At 39.7% G+C, this 16668-nt stretch overlaps 1 protein-coding gene across 1 annotated transcript in view; it reads right to left on the bottom strand.

Annotated features, from left to right (window-relative positions):
* Nucleotides 1–14434, bottom strand: part of LOC109037510 (neurotrimin) — a 136201-nt gene extending 121767 nt beyond the window's left edge. The window contains exon 1 of the mRNA XM_019052222.2: nt 14322–14434. Coding sequence (XP_018907767.2) covers nt 14322–14385 — 64 coding nt within the window. The 5' untranslated portion in view covers nt 14386–14434. The remainder of the gene's footprint in view (nt 1–14321) is intronic.
* Nucleotides 14435–16668: the final 2234 nt, after the last annotated feature.

The raw sequence follows: 16668 nt of genomic DNA, 5'->3' as shown, positions 1-16668 counted from the left end.
TCGATTATCCACGTCTCGCCTTTGCAGTGGCACTCGAAGAAAGAAGCATCTTTAAATCGTAACTTAAAATGCTATGCCAATTCCCATGTCTGCAAATGCCACGTGTGTTTATTCGATCGCAAATGTAGCTTTAGCCTCCTCAACAGATTGCTTTTTCAAAAATGTCGCACCGAAATGACCCCCCTTAACTCCCAGACTTCAAAACTAACCGCTCTCACAACCCAAAGGAATCTTACCGAAATAACCGATGATCAATTTTGGGTTCCATGTTAACCTCACATGCCTTTGTCGCGACGGGTCTCATTTGAGTCATTCCAACAAAATACTTTTTTATTTTTGTTTTGCTTTCGTGGTGAAATGAGTTTTCAGTGCCAGCTATTGCAGTAAACTGATCGCAGTCGCAGAGAAGTCACCAAACTAGAAGACAGAAACTTAAAAGACTGGAACCAACTATCGTTAAGAACTTTTTACCGATAAGTACCCATTTACAGGTGATTCTCGCGCGCATTTTCGAACGCGGACAGTCTTCCTTGCAGGGACGTGACCAAGTAGTAGATTGTCTCCCGACTGATTTCCCAAACTCCTACATCTTGAGTAGTGGTTGTATTTTCGCCAGAACTCTTTATTTCCGTTGTAATTTTTTTCGCGTGTACAGCACGCTGGCGGAAAGTTGAAAACTCATTTTATCTGTTGTTTTTCCTCTCAGGAAAGTTGGAGACTCGACCCGGGGTGTGCGTGGGGCAAGGCTGCGCGTGTGTTGTTCTTATCTCTCGCATCGATGCGGTGGCGCGCACATGTTGCGGTGGCTGCACCGCGTATCTTGGGGGATGAAGTGCGGAGCACTTGAATTCAAGACTCATCGCCTCAAACTTCCGTGTGTACGTTCATTTTGCGAGCCGCCCCGAGAGCCAGATCGCCCCTCCAATCCCCAGATTTTTCATCTGAATTTGTAATTTTAAAAGTTCTTCAAGTAAACAAGCATTGTACTTGTAGTAATACCGATTCTTTTCAATTAATAACTAGGATACCGGGTTAATATCCCTGTGCTAACCAAGGAAATGATAAGAGTCTGGATACTTACGTACTTTGGAAAAAAAAACACCTTGGATCTAGAGTCCAGACTCTTGAAAACATTGACAAGAAAAAATACTCTTGATTCAATCGGATTTTTGCTTGAATCAAAACGAAATTCGCTTAAATTAAGAGGCTTGGTGCTTGATTTAAGCTAGATTCTGATTGAATCAAGAGTACTTTTTCTTGTCGACGTTTTGAAGAGTCTGCATGGACTCTAGATCCAATGTGTTTTTTTTCCAGTGTATGACAGATTACGTATTGAAGTGTACACTGAAAAAAGTATGATAACGGCTACTATAAGTCTACTTGATTTTTTACACGGTGATACTATTCAGTGAAAATGACCAGAATTATAGTGGTAATCACCAGAATCCAGGTGATTCTTACACAATATGGTAAATTCTACCACACAATCTGGTGTTAATGACCATACTCGGATCACTGTTTCAGAGTATGGTAAAATCTACTGTATTTTTTTCCAGTGTAGGCTGATGATAGCCGAATGGCTGGAAAGCTTCCCTAAAAGTAAAATCTATAATATGTAAGGAACCAGACTCTTATCAATTCCTTGGTTAGCACAGGAATATTAACCCGGTCTCCTAGTTATTAATTTTAAAAGTACTGAGCAATAATGATAGTAAATAGCTGAAGAGAGCTCGCTAAGTGAACCATCACAACAAGCCATTGAGCTCCCAAACCCTGGAACGTGATGCAAGAAAGTTAAGTATTAAGAACGCACTACAATAAACCTCCGATTATTATCTGAATCCGGATTATCAGAGCTCATGAATAACCGAGACTCCTTTGATTCAAATCTCGCATTAGATGATAGAGTAATTTTTCTCTATCCGTCATTGTTTTTGAAGGGGGGGGGAGGGGTCTTTTGGTATTTTGCTCCAAAAGTGTTTGCAAATGTTTGTTGACAAATCCAAATCTCAAATCCACCAAGGAATATTTTTCTTGAATTAAGAATGATGCTGCTTAATTCAAGTTACTTTTTTTACTTAACCCAAGCATTTTTTTTCTTGTTCCTATTTGCAGCTAGAATCAGCATAAAAAACACCAGGACGGGAAATTCAAAAATCATCATGCTTGAGCTAGTGACGCGGCGTGCTTTACGATATATCGATTAATCTGCCGATTAAATCTACGGAAAAAAAATCAATGAACGCCTTATTCGCAACGAGCACTTTAATAATCGATTCTTCATCATAGCTTCGAATGGGGAAATATCAACTATCGATCATTCACGCCTCGCCACACTGGCTTTCGCCATTTCAATCATTTTTTTTCAGTTTTTTATGATATTTTACGCCGGATATTGATGAAAGATCCCACCGTATTGCTTCGATAGCCACCTAGTCTTTGTAGAGTACCTATATTGAGAGAGTATGGCCACTGGGCCCCATGGAGCGGCTTAGGACCCAAAAACGGCGGTGCTTTGTTTTGGATTTTGTGGATGAGAGGGGGGTCATTGTCAACTTTTGACGGTTATCACCAACTGCACTTGCTGCCAACCTTACTACATCTAAGATAATTTTTCTCAAAAATTGCACACGATTAGCCTTAAAAATATGTAAAGAAGTCGCAATAGTGCATTTGGGTAAATTTCTCGTTACGATAAGCAAAGACAACTACATTTTGAGTCATTTTGCATTACATTAATTTATGGCGTCCGCCATTTTTTGGTCCTAAGGGCTCCATTCAGCCTGAGATGGCTGAGCCAATCAGAGGTGGTAACGCCAGTGGCCATACCCTCTCAATATGTATTCTAAGTCTTTGGTCCGATCTTGTGCGGAGTTTTTCTAAGCTCTTCAGACGGTGGCAACAGGGGGAACTTGCAATAGAATTTGGTGCTGAGAGCCGGGCGACGAAGTTTCCTTTTCTTTCGTTCTTTCGCTCTCTCGGTGTGCGCTATTAAAATGCTGGACGAGCATTGTTAAAAGCAACTTGGCTCTTTGTGAATGTTGAAGCGTGCGAACCGGGACTTAATGTCAAAGTTGGGCGCAAAAATGAACTTGTGTCCCTCGCCCACAGCCGGAGCCACAGCCCCGATTGTTATCTTATCAGCACCTTTGAATTCAATTCAACTTAAATACTTTCCCAGATTCGCCGCTCTTGCGCGCTCTCCTCTTTCTTGTTGGCTTCATCGCCGTTTCCTCGCCGTCTCTTCATCAACGATATTAGTGGAAATATGCTCCGGCTCTACTCTACCCTTTGGCGCCGTTTCCTGATCTTTCACGCTGTCATACAGCTTTAATTAGCACCCATCCCAGTCAAATAAATTATTTTTAAGAGGTGAGTCTTCTCATTCTGAAAACTAAATCGTACTTAACAGTGGCGTGAAGAAGGTGGTAAAGAATCGATTATTAAGGTGTTTGCTGCGAACACCCTGATTATCGATCCTTCCCATAGGTTTAAATGGCATAACAATCGATATATCGCAATGCACGCCACACCACTGGTATTTAAAGGGATTGGGAGACAAGGCGCATAAGTGCAGTTTATGCTACACTGAAAAAAAGACTCCGGCCGTGGGAGTCGCAATTACGGGCTATATAGACATACCGTCCGTTCTGGGCTCAAAGGCCGACAATTCCGGCTGCTGGAGGCGTAGCTTCGATTGCTCCGGGTTCAGAGGCCGAAGCTACGGCTCCAGCAGCCGGAATTTCCGGCCTTTGAGCCCGGAACGGACGGTATGTCCATGTAATTGCGGCTCCCACGGCCAGAGTTTTTTTTTTCAGTGTATTTTACGCGAGAAATACGTGTTAAAAGTTTCGGAATTGCAGGGAACCTTACGGCGGACAGAAAGTTCAAACTGGCATTTTGATAAAAATTGTAATTTGGAAGCAATAATTTTTTGGAATTTGCATTGCAACTGGTTTTACTTGAAATCAGTAATATATCTATCTTTTCAAAAACTGCACTTATGTCCTTTGTCTTCCAAGCCCTTCATTTCATCTATGACTCACGTTTTAAACATTGCTAAGAACTGCGGGCTGATTTCTGAAATTGATAGATATAGCGATAGACAAACAAAATTTAGGAACTTAGGAAGTGTGGGGCGACATAGGAAGTATGGAACGACATAGGAAGTATGGAGGAGCAACGTAGGAAGTATGGAGCTCATAACGGAATATTAGCCAAGTGATCAGCAGAGGGAGGAAAATGTAAATGTAATATATGTGTGAATGTTGTGTGAGAAATAATCCACGATTTTTTTAAGAGCAATGAAATTACTAGGTGTGGTCTTTTGCCTGTCACCCCGACTTATGTTTACTGTTCATTTCGAAAGCGGAATAGTGCGCCGTCAAGGAAAAGCGCAGAACTTTGGTGGAAAATGGGAATTTACCGTCGGTCTATTTATATTGTAAACTCTTATTTTACGTGTTTAAAGAGACAAATTTATAAGAAATGAGAAAAAAATTTATACATCACCGCGTGAAAAACGAGGATAGACATGAAACCGGGCCGTAAGACGCAGTGTAATCGAGCCAACGTTAAATAAGATTTTCTCTGAAAATCGGCTCTTCGTAGGCACTGTGATTCTCCTTAGCAGGGCAGAATAAACGGCTTAAACATCAAACGGGACTATATCTTCGAAGCCTCGAATTCTCTTTTAGCCCTAGGTTCCAAGAGCTCATGAGTAATTGGTTCTTATACCATTATTTACTTCCGTTTTGTTCTGGGTGTATTCATGCGGAAAGGCAATCATGTTTTACATTAATTACATCGATGTTTGAACTGATTTTTGTTGAGCCCAGAAGTTGTCACTACCGTCGCCGGCGGGGTGGAGGGGAGGAGGGAGGGAAAACGCTTGAGTCACTGTTACCATTACTGAGGATCTAACCGTGGCGATGCTCAGAGAGAGGCCAGGAACATTTGTACGGGTCTTGTTCCTGTTAGCGAGTTCGAACTTTAATTACGCCAGTTATGAATTAATTCAATTAATTCAAGAGGAGCATTATATGTGAGGAGCATGAACGTAAAGGTTGGGGGGGGGGGGGTGAAGGCGTAGACGAGAAAATGATTTGAACTCGTCTCAGTCCCGCAACTTTTTGCTGCAAGTCGCGAAGGAGAGGGAAGGGGTTATGCGTTGGCGTTCGATAAATTCCCAAGTAATCAAATACATGAAAATGAGCGCACAAAATTATAACTTACTTTCAAGTTAGTTCAAATAAGAGCGCCGAGGCACCCCTCTCAGAGCCCGCCGAAAGTTGAAAAAAGTTACGCTAACAAGTAACAAGTCGGTCGCTACACTTTTAATGTGCTTGTCGAGTAATTAAAACGGAACCTAATCGGGCACAAATATTTTGATATCCGCGCCGCGCCGCCGTGTCTTAAATATTTTTAAGTCAGGTAGCTCGTCAAGAGGCGGTTATATCTATCACGCGTATTTACCGCCCTCCTCTAAACTTCCTCCCGCCTCATCACTCTTTTTTTAACCTGCAAATTTGACTAGACGGAGAATAGATGTGACTTTGACGTTTGAATAAATAACGCTGAAAAAAAGTTACAAGATATAAACACTTACTGTCCGTTCCGGGTTCAGGGGCCGAGAGTTCCGGGTGCTGGAGCCGTAGCTTCGACTGCTCCGGATGCTATACCCAAAACTTTCGGCCTGTGAGCTCGAAATGCGGACGGTATATCTATACAGGGTGGCCCAGACCTACCGTACCAGGCCTTTTCTTCGGTGAATTTAGGTCGCACGAAGTACAGGATCGCGGGGATGAATAGGGAATCGACCCCAAGGAATCCGAATTTTATGGTCCCAAAGCCCCCCTGGTGGCCCTTGGGGGGTAAAAGGGAGGTCCGTACTTCAAAAGTCAGGATTTATGTCAAAATTTAGAAATTATTTCATCGGAATCAGAATGTACGGAAATTTTTCACTTAAATCGACACCAAGAAATCCAAAATCGGCCCAACCGTATCCAAAATACCGACCCCTAAAGGTGGGGGACGGAGCGAGGGACCCCCATTTCTAAAAAAATTCAATTCCGTTTGTTCCTTGCCGAACCCGTTATTCCCCGGTCCATTCTAGATTATAATCTTTGCAATCGGTGAAAATGTTATCTTTATCCCCGGTTCCCGTTTGTGACACTGTGGAGGCCTAAAATACGGGAACCAATCAGAAATGGATTCACATCGTCTTAACTCTCATGCATAAAGGGACTCTGGTGTTTATGACCGGTGACGCGCGCCGTATTCGTCAGCACGTTAGCGATTCCCGTAGGTCAGACGGGCGTAAGTTCAAAAACTCATGAGCCCTAACTCTCGTTGATCACGCTGGACGATAGGGCTCATGAGCTCTTGGACTTGTGCCTGTCTCATAGAAACCGATTCGTTTATCGTCACCGTTTGCAGACTGCCGTGTTTCCTCGCGAGCAGACAGTGGCGTGGCGTGAATAATCGATTATCGATATCTCGCCATTTGAAGCTATGGTAAAGAATCGATTACTAAGGTGTTCGCTGCGAACACCCTGATAATCGAGCTTTCTTTATAGGTTTAAATGGCATAACAATCGATATATCGCAATTCACGCCACGCCACTGGCAGAATGCAACGCTCCTTCCGCGCCGGAGATCCCAGACGAGAATTCATCAAGCATTTTATAGTTTCTCGCTTCGATTGCGATACAATTGCGTGTCCCTGTTTATGAGAGTGCGCCTTTCAAGGAATCGCCGGGAGAGCTGCTAACAACCGCGACTCGTAGAAAAAATGTTAATATCATTCTGTTCTAATTGAAGCCTCTGGTTAATAAAAGAGGTAAGTAATATCAATTGTGATTTCAACGATAACGAGTCCTAAGCTTCAGAATTGCATTGCGTTTCATGGCTCGTAAACACTCTTATCTAAGGTTACGGAGCTGAATATGTATTGAGTTTTGTGTTAATTTTCTTGGAATGATTAGTTGGAAACATGTTATCTTCCAAAGCATCGGTTTTTTTTTACAAATCTGAGGGTGAACCATACCTATTTTTATTTTTTTTTTAAGTTGTTGGGTTGATATTAACAGTACTTCCTGGCGTCTGTCATTTAGCTTTGCTCATTTAACATAAAGGATTTAACAATCAGGGCCGGATTAAGGGGGTGGCCACATGGACCGCGGCCCATGGCGGCAAATTTAGGGGGCGGCAAATTTTTCAATTTTTTTAAATGTACTTATAAAAAAAGTCGGATTCAGAAAAAAAATTATCAATAAGAAAAGGGGACAAAATCTCTCTTTTATGAGAGTATAGTAATTTCTAATTTTGTCGTTTGTTCGGTGATACAAGAGACAGCATCTTTAATTAGTCGAGTTAAGAGAGGAACAAAACACGCAATTTGGCCTGGAGCTCAGCGCAGAGAGGTATGATGACCAGGACTTGAGATGGAAAGGACAAGCCCTCGGCGCGGCGGTCGGCATGTAACACATCTTAGCGCCTACAAGACTGCATGAATACTTCACCCATTGCGTGAAACACAGTGCGGTCAGGAGCGGTTGGCGTGAAACGCATAGCGCCTACAAGACTGCAGGAATACTTCACGCATTGCGCCAAACACAGTGCGATCAGCGCGGCGCAGCGGCGAAAGTTAAAATTATTAAAGCACGTTTATGTTTATTCTCTCATATTTTTTTTTTTTTCATTTCTTATAAATGGAGGACCTTGTCCACACAGAGATAGGTTTACGGAACTTCACTTTCGCGTCAAGTTCCGTGAAATTTTGCTAGTAGTGTTGACAGGGCTTTCGCAAAAAATGTATCCAACACGAGTAGGTAAACGCGTCTTACGCGTCCCCCTCCGGCACGTTCACTTGATGGTTTTTATTGATGTTTCAAAACGAATGAGAAGGGGGCGGCAAAATACAGGTGGCCCATGGGCGGCAAGAATGTAAATCCGGCCCTGTTAACAATAGTCCAAAAACACTATAATCTTACATCACACTGACACCACACGCAGGAATCTAATCATTCCCAGTCTATAACATTTTTCACTCGTGGAAAAATAAAATTCATAAGTATATTTAATATAACCATTGACAAGAGAATAATTTATAACATGCATCATGAGCTCAGATAAGTTAGTTTTGACTATGTTCCACACATATTAATCATAATAAAAAGGGCAAACTTTTAGAAAAATAGATTCTCAGCTAACAGCTTTAACATCTGAGAGAAATTTTTGTTATAGGCATGATCTAGACTCGATGTTTGCGTATAGGAACCCACTATAAGATCAAATGTTTTTACCGCGGCTGATTATGTAGACGAAATTTAAAATAGGCTGTGCAAGTCACTTTCGGGTACTGCAATTTCTGGGGGTTACACATGGAAAAAATTGTATAAAAAAGTTGAATTCTAAGGCCACAATGCATATTGCATGTTGCAATGTCTCGATGTTGAGAGGTTCAATTTTAGTTTAAGTGTAAAAAGGGGTCCCTTCCCTTTGAATCATGAAATATAGATACATTGGATTGCATCCCGGAGATACTGAAAAAACATGTCATCGACCATTTACGACTTGATTTATTTCTAAATAAATCGTGCAACAATCTGTTATACGGCTGGGTTCATTTACGGTTTGATTGAATAAAAAATGGGTCATAACTACCCTTGTACGTAGAAGGAAAAAGAACGTGTGCTCGGCTCGGAAATGCTTTATCTGTGCCACAAATAAGGCAGGAACAGTGACAAGGAAGAAAAATACAAGAGACCGGCGAGAAAACAAGAGCCTTTACTTTGGCAAGCTTCTTAACAGAAATTTGAATGCTGTTTGTTTGCCTTTGCGTGACTCCTGGATTATAATATCTGACGTCACGCGAGCCGAATGCAACTTGTAATTTTCTGATAATTCCGACTCACGTCATCAGCAAAACAGATCCAAAATAAATGTAAAAATAATTACTTATTATTGATGCTCATACACGAAATTATATGCAACTGCTTTTCCGCCCCGAGCGAGACGCCGCCACCGCCGCCGCGCCGTAAAAAGGACGGGCGCGGAGACCTGGGGGGGACTTCCTCGCTCCGACCTTTTTTATGAGTCTTTCATTCACGTGATTGTTTCGCCTTCCGCCTAACAACAATGATTAAAAACACGGGTCGAATAATTTCGCGAAACAGCCCGCAATAATTCCACCTTTTAGCCGCGAACAGAGTGCGAGTCCGAAGGAAGAGGCGGCTATAGTTGCTTCTTTGGGGAAGGCCATTAGGTGGAAAAAGCGAGGAGAAAACTACACACGAGGAGTTCTACTTTTCCGGAAACTTAAACTATGTATCCGAAAATATCAACGAGAGTCTTGTAAGTCCACAAGATACTTATCTTGGTTCTGAGAAGAAACGGAAAGGCGCACATGCCTCTTACGGAGACAAAACATTGTTGAGAGGTATTACGAGGTATTCATATCGATAAAGCAACACGGAAAAAATAGGGTAGTCGATACAACCAGCGGCTAGTTAAAAATGCGCCAGCTACCGTGCGGTAGTTACGATAACTACCGCGGTGGAGATCACAATTAACCCGGTAGTTACAGCAACAACCGTGGATGTTGATGTAACTATCGGTTTAGTAAAGATACCGGGTTTTCGAAAGATCGCGATCGACGACCTTGAAGGTAACAGATATTTTCGGGACACGTTACAGATCAGATCTTGAAATTTTTAAGGAGTTTCGTGCAAAAATGGCGGAGAAATTGAAGAATTAGAGCCAGTATGAGAGCCCTATTTGAACTTGAGCTGGACCCTTTACTGGAACGTGTTTACCGCTCTGTCTCGAATCAAAAATGGTTGCGTAAATTGATCAGAAATTAGACTCACTAAAGTTCATATATTCGAAGTTAGTTTCTTTTTATGGAAAACTTTAAAAAGGATTTATCTAGTATTAAAATGGCTCAAAAAAGGACGTGTTAAAGACAAACAAGTCTATGCTGGCCTTCAATCGATCCTTCAAGTATTCATATTTTAATCAGGGACATTCTATTCACTTTACGTTATGTTTTACCGATACTTACATATTGATGGCTAAAGTGCGAAAAGCACGTGTCCCTATTGCGATGTTTAAAAATATCCGTTCCCACTTTTTTCCACGGAAAAAAAAAGTGTCAGGGGTTATCCCCTGAAATTGTGGCACTACCCAATTTGTTGGATGATATGGACATTTCCAATTAATTTTGGTAGCACCGCAACTTAAGTTGAGGTAGTACCGCAACATTTGGGTTAGTAACCTAATTTATCCGGATACTACCACAATTAATCGTGGTATTACCACAATTAATTGGGAATGTCCATATCATCCAACTGTTGGGACTCAGCCCCTACCTCTTTTTTTCCGTGTCGAGGAAAAACAAGCCAACTTTATAGCTTGAACTTTTTACAGAATATTTTGCTTGCGGAGAAGAAAAATCAAGGAAGTTTTTGAGAAATTATAATTAAATTGAATTGTTTTCCAGGGAAACAATAAAATATGATAGGAAGTCTGCAGTGTCACAAACAGAGATACGTGGTTTTGCACTCTAACCATCGATATGTTTGCTCATTATTATGTCCTTATCTGCTCAACTAGAAACTTCTGATATTCATGAATTAAAGGATTAACTTTGAGTATTCACAAAGCCTCCATTTGATTTAATATTCCGACTAAAGAGCTAGGAATACGTACATCGCACGAAGTATTACGAGAAAAATTGGAGAATTATGCCGGTCATTTATGCAAGTTATGACGGTAGAGCTACGATATGCACTGCCGTAGAGAATGCCATTGATCCTGATCATTGCGATTTTTGCAGAGTAAAAACTTGTCATTTGAATAGAGCTTATTATCCACTGTAATCTCCAGAATTTTCTACCTGGAAGTATACAGATTTACGACGAGCGCTACTAACCTAATTTCATAATCTAAACATTCTCGAGTGGAAACCGACTCTGCAATTGGACGTATTTATGCTAAAAGGAACTATGTGCATAGGGTTTGCGTGCAACATAGTTCCTTTTAGCATAAATACATCCAATTCAGTCATTCAAAAAATGCACTTATATATATATTCCTAATTTTTAGTCACAAACAAGAATAAGCACCAGACTGCAAAATCTGTATCAATGAAGATTTATCAATAGCTTTCGGCGAAAAATGTGTAACCTACACATGCAACGCTTCAAAATCTTCGATTCTGTTTAGATGTCTCTTAGAACTTATACCTGTTAATAAATGCCGATAAGGGAAAGAATAGACAGGCAATTTCAAGGAAGATTTTCAGACAGTTTTTTTCTAGAAAATATGAAGGATGAGTAGAAATTAGCGACGTCGCAGTCGAATGTATACACATTTTAGACTGTAGTTATGGATGTCTTGAAATTCTTAAAGGATGCAGCTAAATACTATTGATTTGTCGAGGTTAAAAGTGACAAATTCATTTATGGCCTTTAATTTTCAAGAAAGTAAGAAGAAAAGATTTCAATTGCTTTACAGTTAATACACTTCTACAGTTTTAGTGTTTTTGATTCGCTTTACGTAATTCGAGAAAAGTCTTCTTTATGGGGAAAGCTCTCGAGGTTAGGTGATTTGTTTGGATGTTTCAATTTTTTCTACGGTGTAACGCAATTTAGGTGGATCTGTTTAAAGTGCGCTGCTTTTTTTCACGGCTGGTAAAACAATCTAGATAGAGAGACACTAGAGTTACGCTCACTAAACTGTTGCTCCCATTAATTAGAAGCAGGAACACGAGATGAACGAAAAAGCCCGAGGGTAGACAACAAAATTTCCCGGAAATTTCGAAATCCCTGCGATTGCAACCGATCTCGGATACCGTTCACTGGATTGCAACACTGGACTCGTTGTAAGATAAAAAAAATAAACTTTGTAATTTATCGCAGTTTATAAACTCGTTGGTGCGATGCGATCAAGAATGAGGTGTTAATCAATATTGCTTCTTTAAAAACAGATTGCAGCTCATCTTATCGTAAACACGTGCCTTCGAAAGGAAATTACGCCCTTTTGCAGTGAGCAGTTGGCGATCCTTTGATGAATGTGTTCACGGTCGCAAGATCGTGATATCAACAGTTCTTCCTTCTTTCCACATCTGGTTTCTGCACAGCCACTTTGAACGCAAATGACTAAAATTCTCAACAAAATCTAATTTCACCGGAAGACTGACAACATTGTTCTGTGCAATTTTTATATTTCAGTATGATCCTTTTGCACTCAGCAATTCAATTTAATAAAACAGAAAAATAAATAATGCGGTTAATAGTTAATGGTGAGCACTGCGTTCGCCAATCGACATTATCATCTTACGCAACGTTCATGTGTATCATTTAATGCAATTCCTCTCTTAGGGGAAAAAAACTGACAAAATTGCCAATTTTTTTCGGTAGTCAACCATCACCAGGGACTCACGCTAATTATACAGTCTTCCGGCATTTTCATTGTCTTCCCATTAATATTACAGAAAAATTTACTATTTACAATCCTCTTACTGACAGTAAATTATATAAAATTACAAGTGAAGTAGAGGAATAACCAAAAAATTGATTATCTCCCTTTCGTCACGACACGATTTTTCTTTAAAAAAAAACAATAAAAAAAAAAACACATTTTTGCACAAACATGGCAAGTGGTATTTTTTTAAAAAATTGGATTTTTTTCATTCGGAAATTATCTAAAAGAATACACTTGAACAATAAAATGCCAGAATTTAATTTGTGGTCTTACAGCCCCAGTTTAATTTTTTTGGCCTTGTGTGATTTTCAATTAACGTCACACCTGTTTCTTTATAAACAAAATAAAATATTACTTGACATGTTAATGTACTAAACCCATCGATGGGTCTCTACAAGTTCCTGCACTCAATGTCATTGGAGATACCACCCTGCGAGTGACACGGTTAATTCGTCGCTATAGTGCAATCCATACTTTATTCAACCTTGTTAAGTGATTTAGGTACAGCAACCGACACCAGTGCTTACATACTTGATTAATTGTAGAAAAAGCAATGCTTTTCACCAAGTTTGACCTTATTTACCTACATTTTGAGTTTTAAAAGGACCATATTTCCGTGCATATAAGACGTAGGATCATGGCATTTAGACATAACTGATATTCTTTTTTGCTACTCTATAGAATTTAACCATCAAAAAACGATTTACATAACTGCAGCAATGGACTCACGTTCTAAATTCACCAGTAATATGTAGCTGTGAATTGTTCTACCTTTCATAGAATACAATTTATTTTCGATTTTTTTTTTTTCATTAAAGCTTTAAAGTAAAGCTGCTTAAGATAAGTACAGAAGAAAATACTGAAATTATAGTCAAAACATAAGCTTTAAAAAAAGAGCTACTTCAAAGGCGCTCAGAACCTTATGAGCCATGCAGCGTTTAATGTTTCCAGGTTATGAAACCTTGATCCTCTAAGTTAAAATGTATCAAAATTAAAAATTCAACATTAAATAAAATATTTAAATGGAGAAGAAAAGAACTCTGACATTGTTTGAGGGAGAATGTAAAAATTGTAGCTCTTCCATACTCTTTTATTCTTACTCTTCGATATTTTTTAGAAAATATCCGTCGATTGAACGGTTTCTAGAAATATTGAAATATCTCATCCATTTTCTCGCAACTAATAAAATCTGCATGGGAAGGAATGTATATCCTATGAGAACGCTGAGAAACTGAGAGGAATTACGATCCCAATAATTTAAATCGAATGAAGTACAATTACTATCAGCGGGCCGAATTGTGATGTCCTTTATTAACTGCCCTCGATCTTTGTTGATTGGTTCTATTAAGTAATATTTACAGTTTTGACGAATGTTTAGCCACCATAATCTACCAGGTCATTTTTTTTACAATAATGCACTTAACTTCCGTGTCAAAGAACGAATAAAAATTCAATAAACTCTCCACAAAAGATCAGGAAATAGATGATAAAAAAACTTTACGAATAAAGCATTTCGGGGTCTGATAAAAGAAGCGCGAGAAAAATTGGCACTCAACGTCCGTGAGAAATTATTTAGTTGTAACTTTTGTCATTTTTTTGCCGTTGATTCTGCCGCCGTGAACACTGTAAACATTTAATACAAAGGAGCACTTCAGAGTCATTAAATGGTACGGATCAGACGTTTTAATCACTTTGAAACGGAATTTTTGAGAAAAATCTTGGTTTTCTTTGTAAACTTTCTAAAAAATTAATTTTCGTCAACGCGTTGCATTTCGGCAGTTTTCGGCATGCAAAACTCGGATATCAAAGTGAGCACGTGGTTATGTGCTTACCTGAGCGGAGCGTGGTGACGAAGATCGCTAGAACTTGGATGAGCGTACACAACCGGGCGTCCATGAGGCCGCGCACATGCCGACCAACTGACGCAACCCTCAAAGCAGTCCCAGCCCCCAACCTCAACCCCAAACCAAGCGCCTCCCCCCGTCCCAACTTTCGGCCGTCGCGCGCGCAACATTCGCACCCACCGCAAACGGCACGCTCTCCGCCACTGATAGATACACCACCCCCTCTCCCTCCTATTAAAAACTCAAAAATAAATCTTATCCTATCTTGTATCGCTGTGGTAAAAAGAACCACACTGGGAAAAAAACACATTGGATCTAGAGTCCAGACTCTTAAAAACATCGACAAGAAAAAATACTCTTGATTCAATCGGATTTTTGCTTAAATCAAGAACCAAGCCTCTTAATTTGAGCGGATTTCCTTTGATTTAAGCAAAAATCTGATTGAATCAAGAGTATTTTTTCTTGTCAATGTTTTCAAGAGTCTGGACTCTATATCCAATGTGTTTTTTTTCCAGTACAATTTTTGTGTGTGAGTGTCCGTCTATGTTCTGATTAGTCGATCAATTCGTCGTTTCTTCCACGAAAGTACATACCTAAATTTCAATTTTGCCAGATTTTCACTTACAAATTGCATTTTAACCTGAAGATTCTTGGACATTTCCACCTAAAAATTTCACTGATTTTCTTCAGATCTCATGCAAAAATCAGACAAATTTTAGACTGAAATTTTGCAGAAGCATTTTTCGATTAAGCGGCACAGATTTGTTTTCAAAATGCAGTTACAAGAAGTGCAACAATGTTTTTGGAATGTTACAGCGTGAAGTTGCGAAGTCGTGTTTTCGTGAAATGTTCCATTTCAATATGATAAAACATCCACGGGACAAAAATTGTCCTGCCCTTTTGGCATTATAGTTTTTCTTTTCAGGCAAATATCTCTTGCTTTAAATTAAATCTATTACTCGAAGAGGGTCTAAACGGTCAGTAGCGAGGCGTGAATGGTCGATTATCGATAATTCCTCATTTGGAGCTATGATAAAGAATCGATTTTTTAGGTGTTCGTTGCGAACACCCTGTTTATCGATACTTTTACTCAGGTTTAAATGGCAGATTAATCGATATATCGCAAAGCACGCCACGCCACTGTAAACGGTTACTTCAAAGGGTCGGATCGGAAGGAGGATCTCCGAGCATAGTAAACTTAAATTAATATTTTAAGCTTTTTTCAGGAAACTCTGTCAACGATCATGAGTGGACACTGCAAGAAGCAGACAGATTTTAAATTGAGGCTCTTTCACTCGAAACTTTAAAATATTCTTTAGTCGTTCTGTAAAGTTCCATAGAAAATATTGTTCAATCTGAAGAGTAAGTGTCCATCATCTACTTTGCGAGAGGTAGCGAAGTTACAGCCTGCATAGTTGTCCGAGCGCCTTCATCTACACGGTTATGTAATGACCTACATCGAAGCGCGAATAGTTATCTACTCGTAGAGTAAGGCGCTCTTGAATGCTATCAATCTTGACTTTAAGATTGATAGCCTATCTGGATGGTAAAATTCCGTTACCTATCTAAAGGCTCATACATCCTTTATGTAATTACATTGCTATCAATTAGAAAGTGAGATCTCACACACCAAATAGTTAAAGCACAAACTTGAGTCATCCGAGAGGCGACGCGCAAATAAGCTTATGTAAATAATTAATTCAATAGCTGAAGTTGAAGAATGTGTAACTCTGTTTCAGATGTTTCAAGATCTTCGATAACCCTTTGAGTCTTTACCATTACTAACAAAATGTCAAAAAAAATCATTGGCTGGCTATGTTTAAACTGAAAATAAAACATGAACGGAGATGCAGATCACAATCGGAGATACTAATTTTTTGAACTTAACGATCAAATTAATGCTGAAAACTAGTCACTTCAAAAGGCTCTATGTAACCCTGTTTTGCCCTGTGTTGCGATTATGTGAGCAATGCAATATTCGATTGCTCCAACAATGACTTCGCAGTGAAACTTTACAAACATGGTTCAACGCACACAGTGTAACCGCACAAAACGTATCGGAGTGATGACACACTGAGAAAGATAAAGATATCATGTGCATTTGTGCAACTTGCACTATCTAATTCAGAAAAATACCGATATTTATCTGAATCGGAGATTTGTCATATACTGTCAAAAATGTGCCTTGAATTTTGCCTGAGGTGAAAGTGCGGACAAAGTGAATGCTTTACATCATTTGAAACCAAATATGCCTCGCATTCTCGTGTTCTCAACAAACGCTAAGAAGAGATGGAGTCGGGAATATCCTGAAAGTGAAACTTAATTTTAATGCCCT

Source organism: Bemisia tabaci, chromosome 5, assembly GCF_918797505.1.
Source record: "Bemisia tabaci chromosome 5, PGI_BMITA_v3".
In the NCBI taxonomy this organism is placed as follows: Eukaryota; Metazoa; Arthropoda; class Insecta; order Hemiptera; family Aleyrodidae; genus Bemisia; species Bemisia tabaci.
The sequence above is the reverse complement of the archived record's forward strand: the minus strand, read 5'-3'. Positions and strand labels throughout refer to the sequence as shown.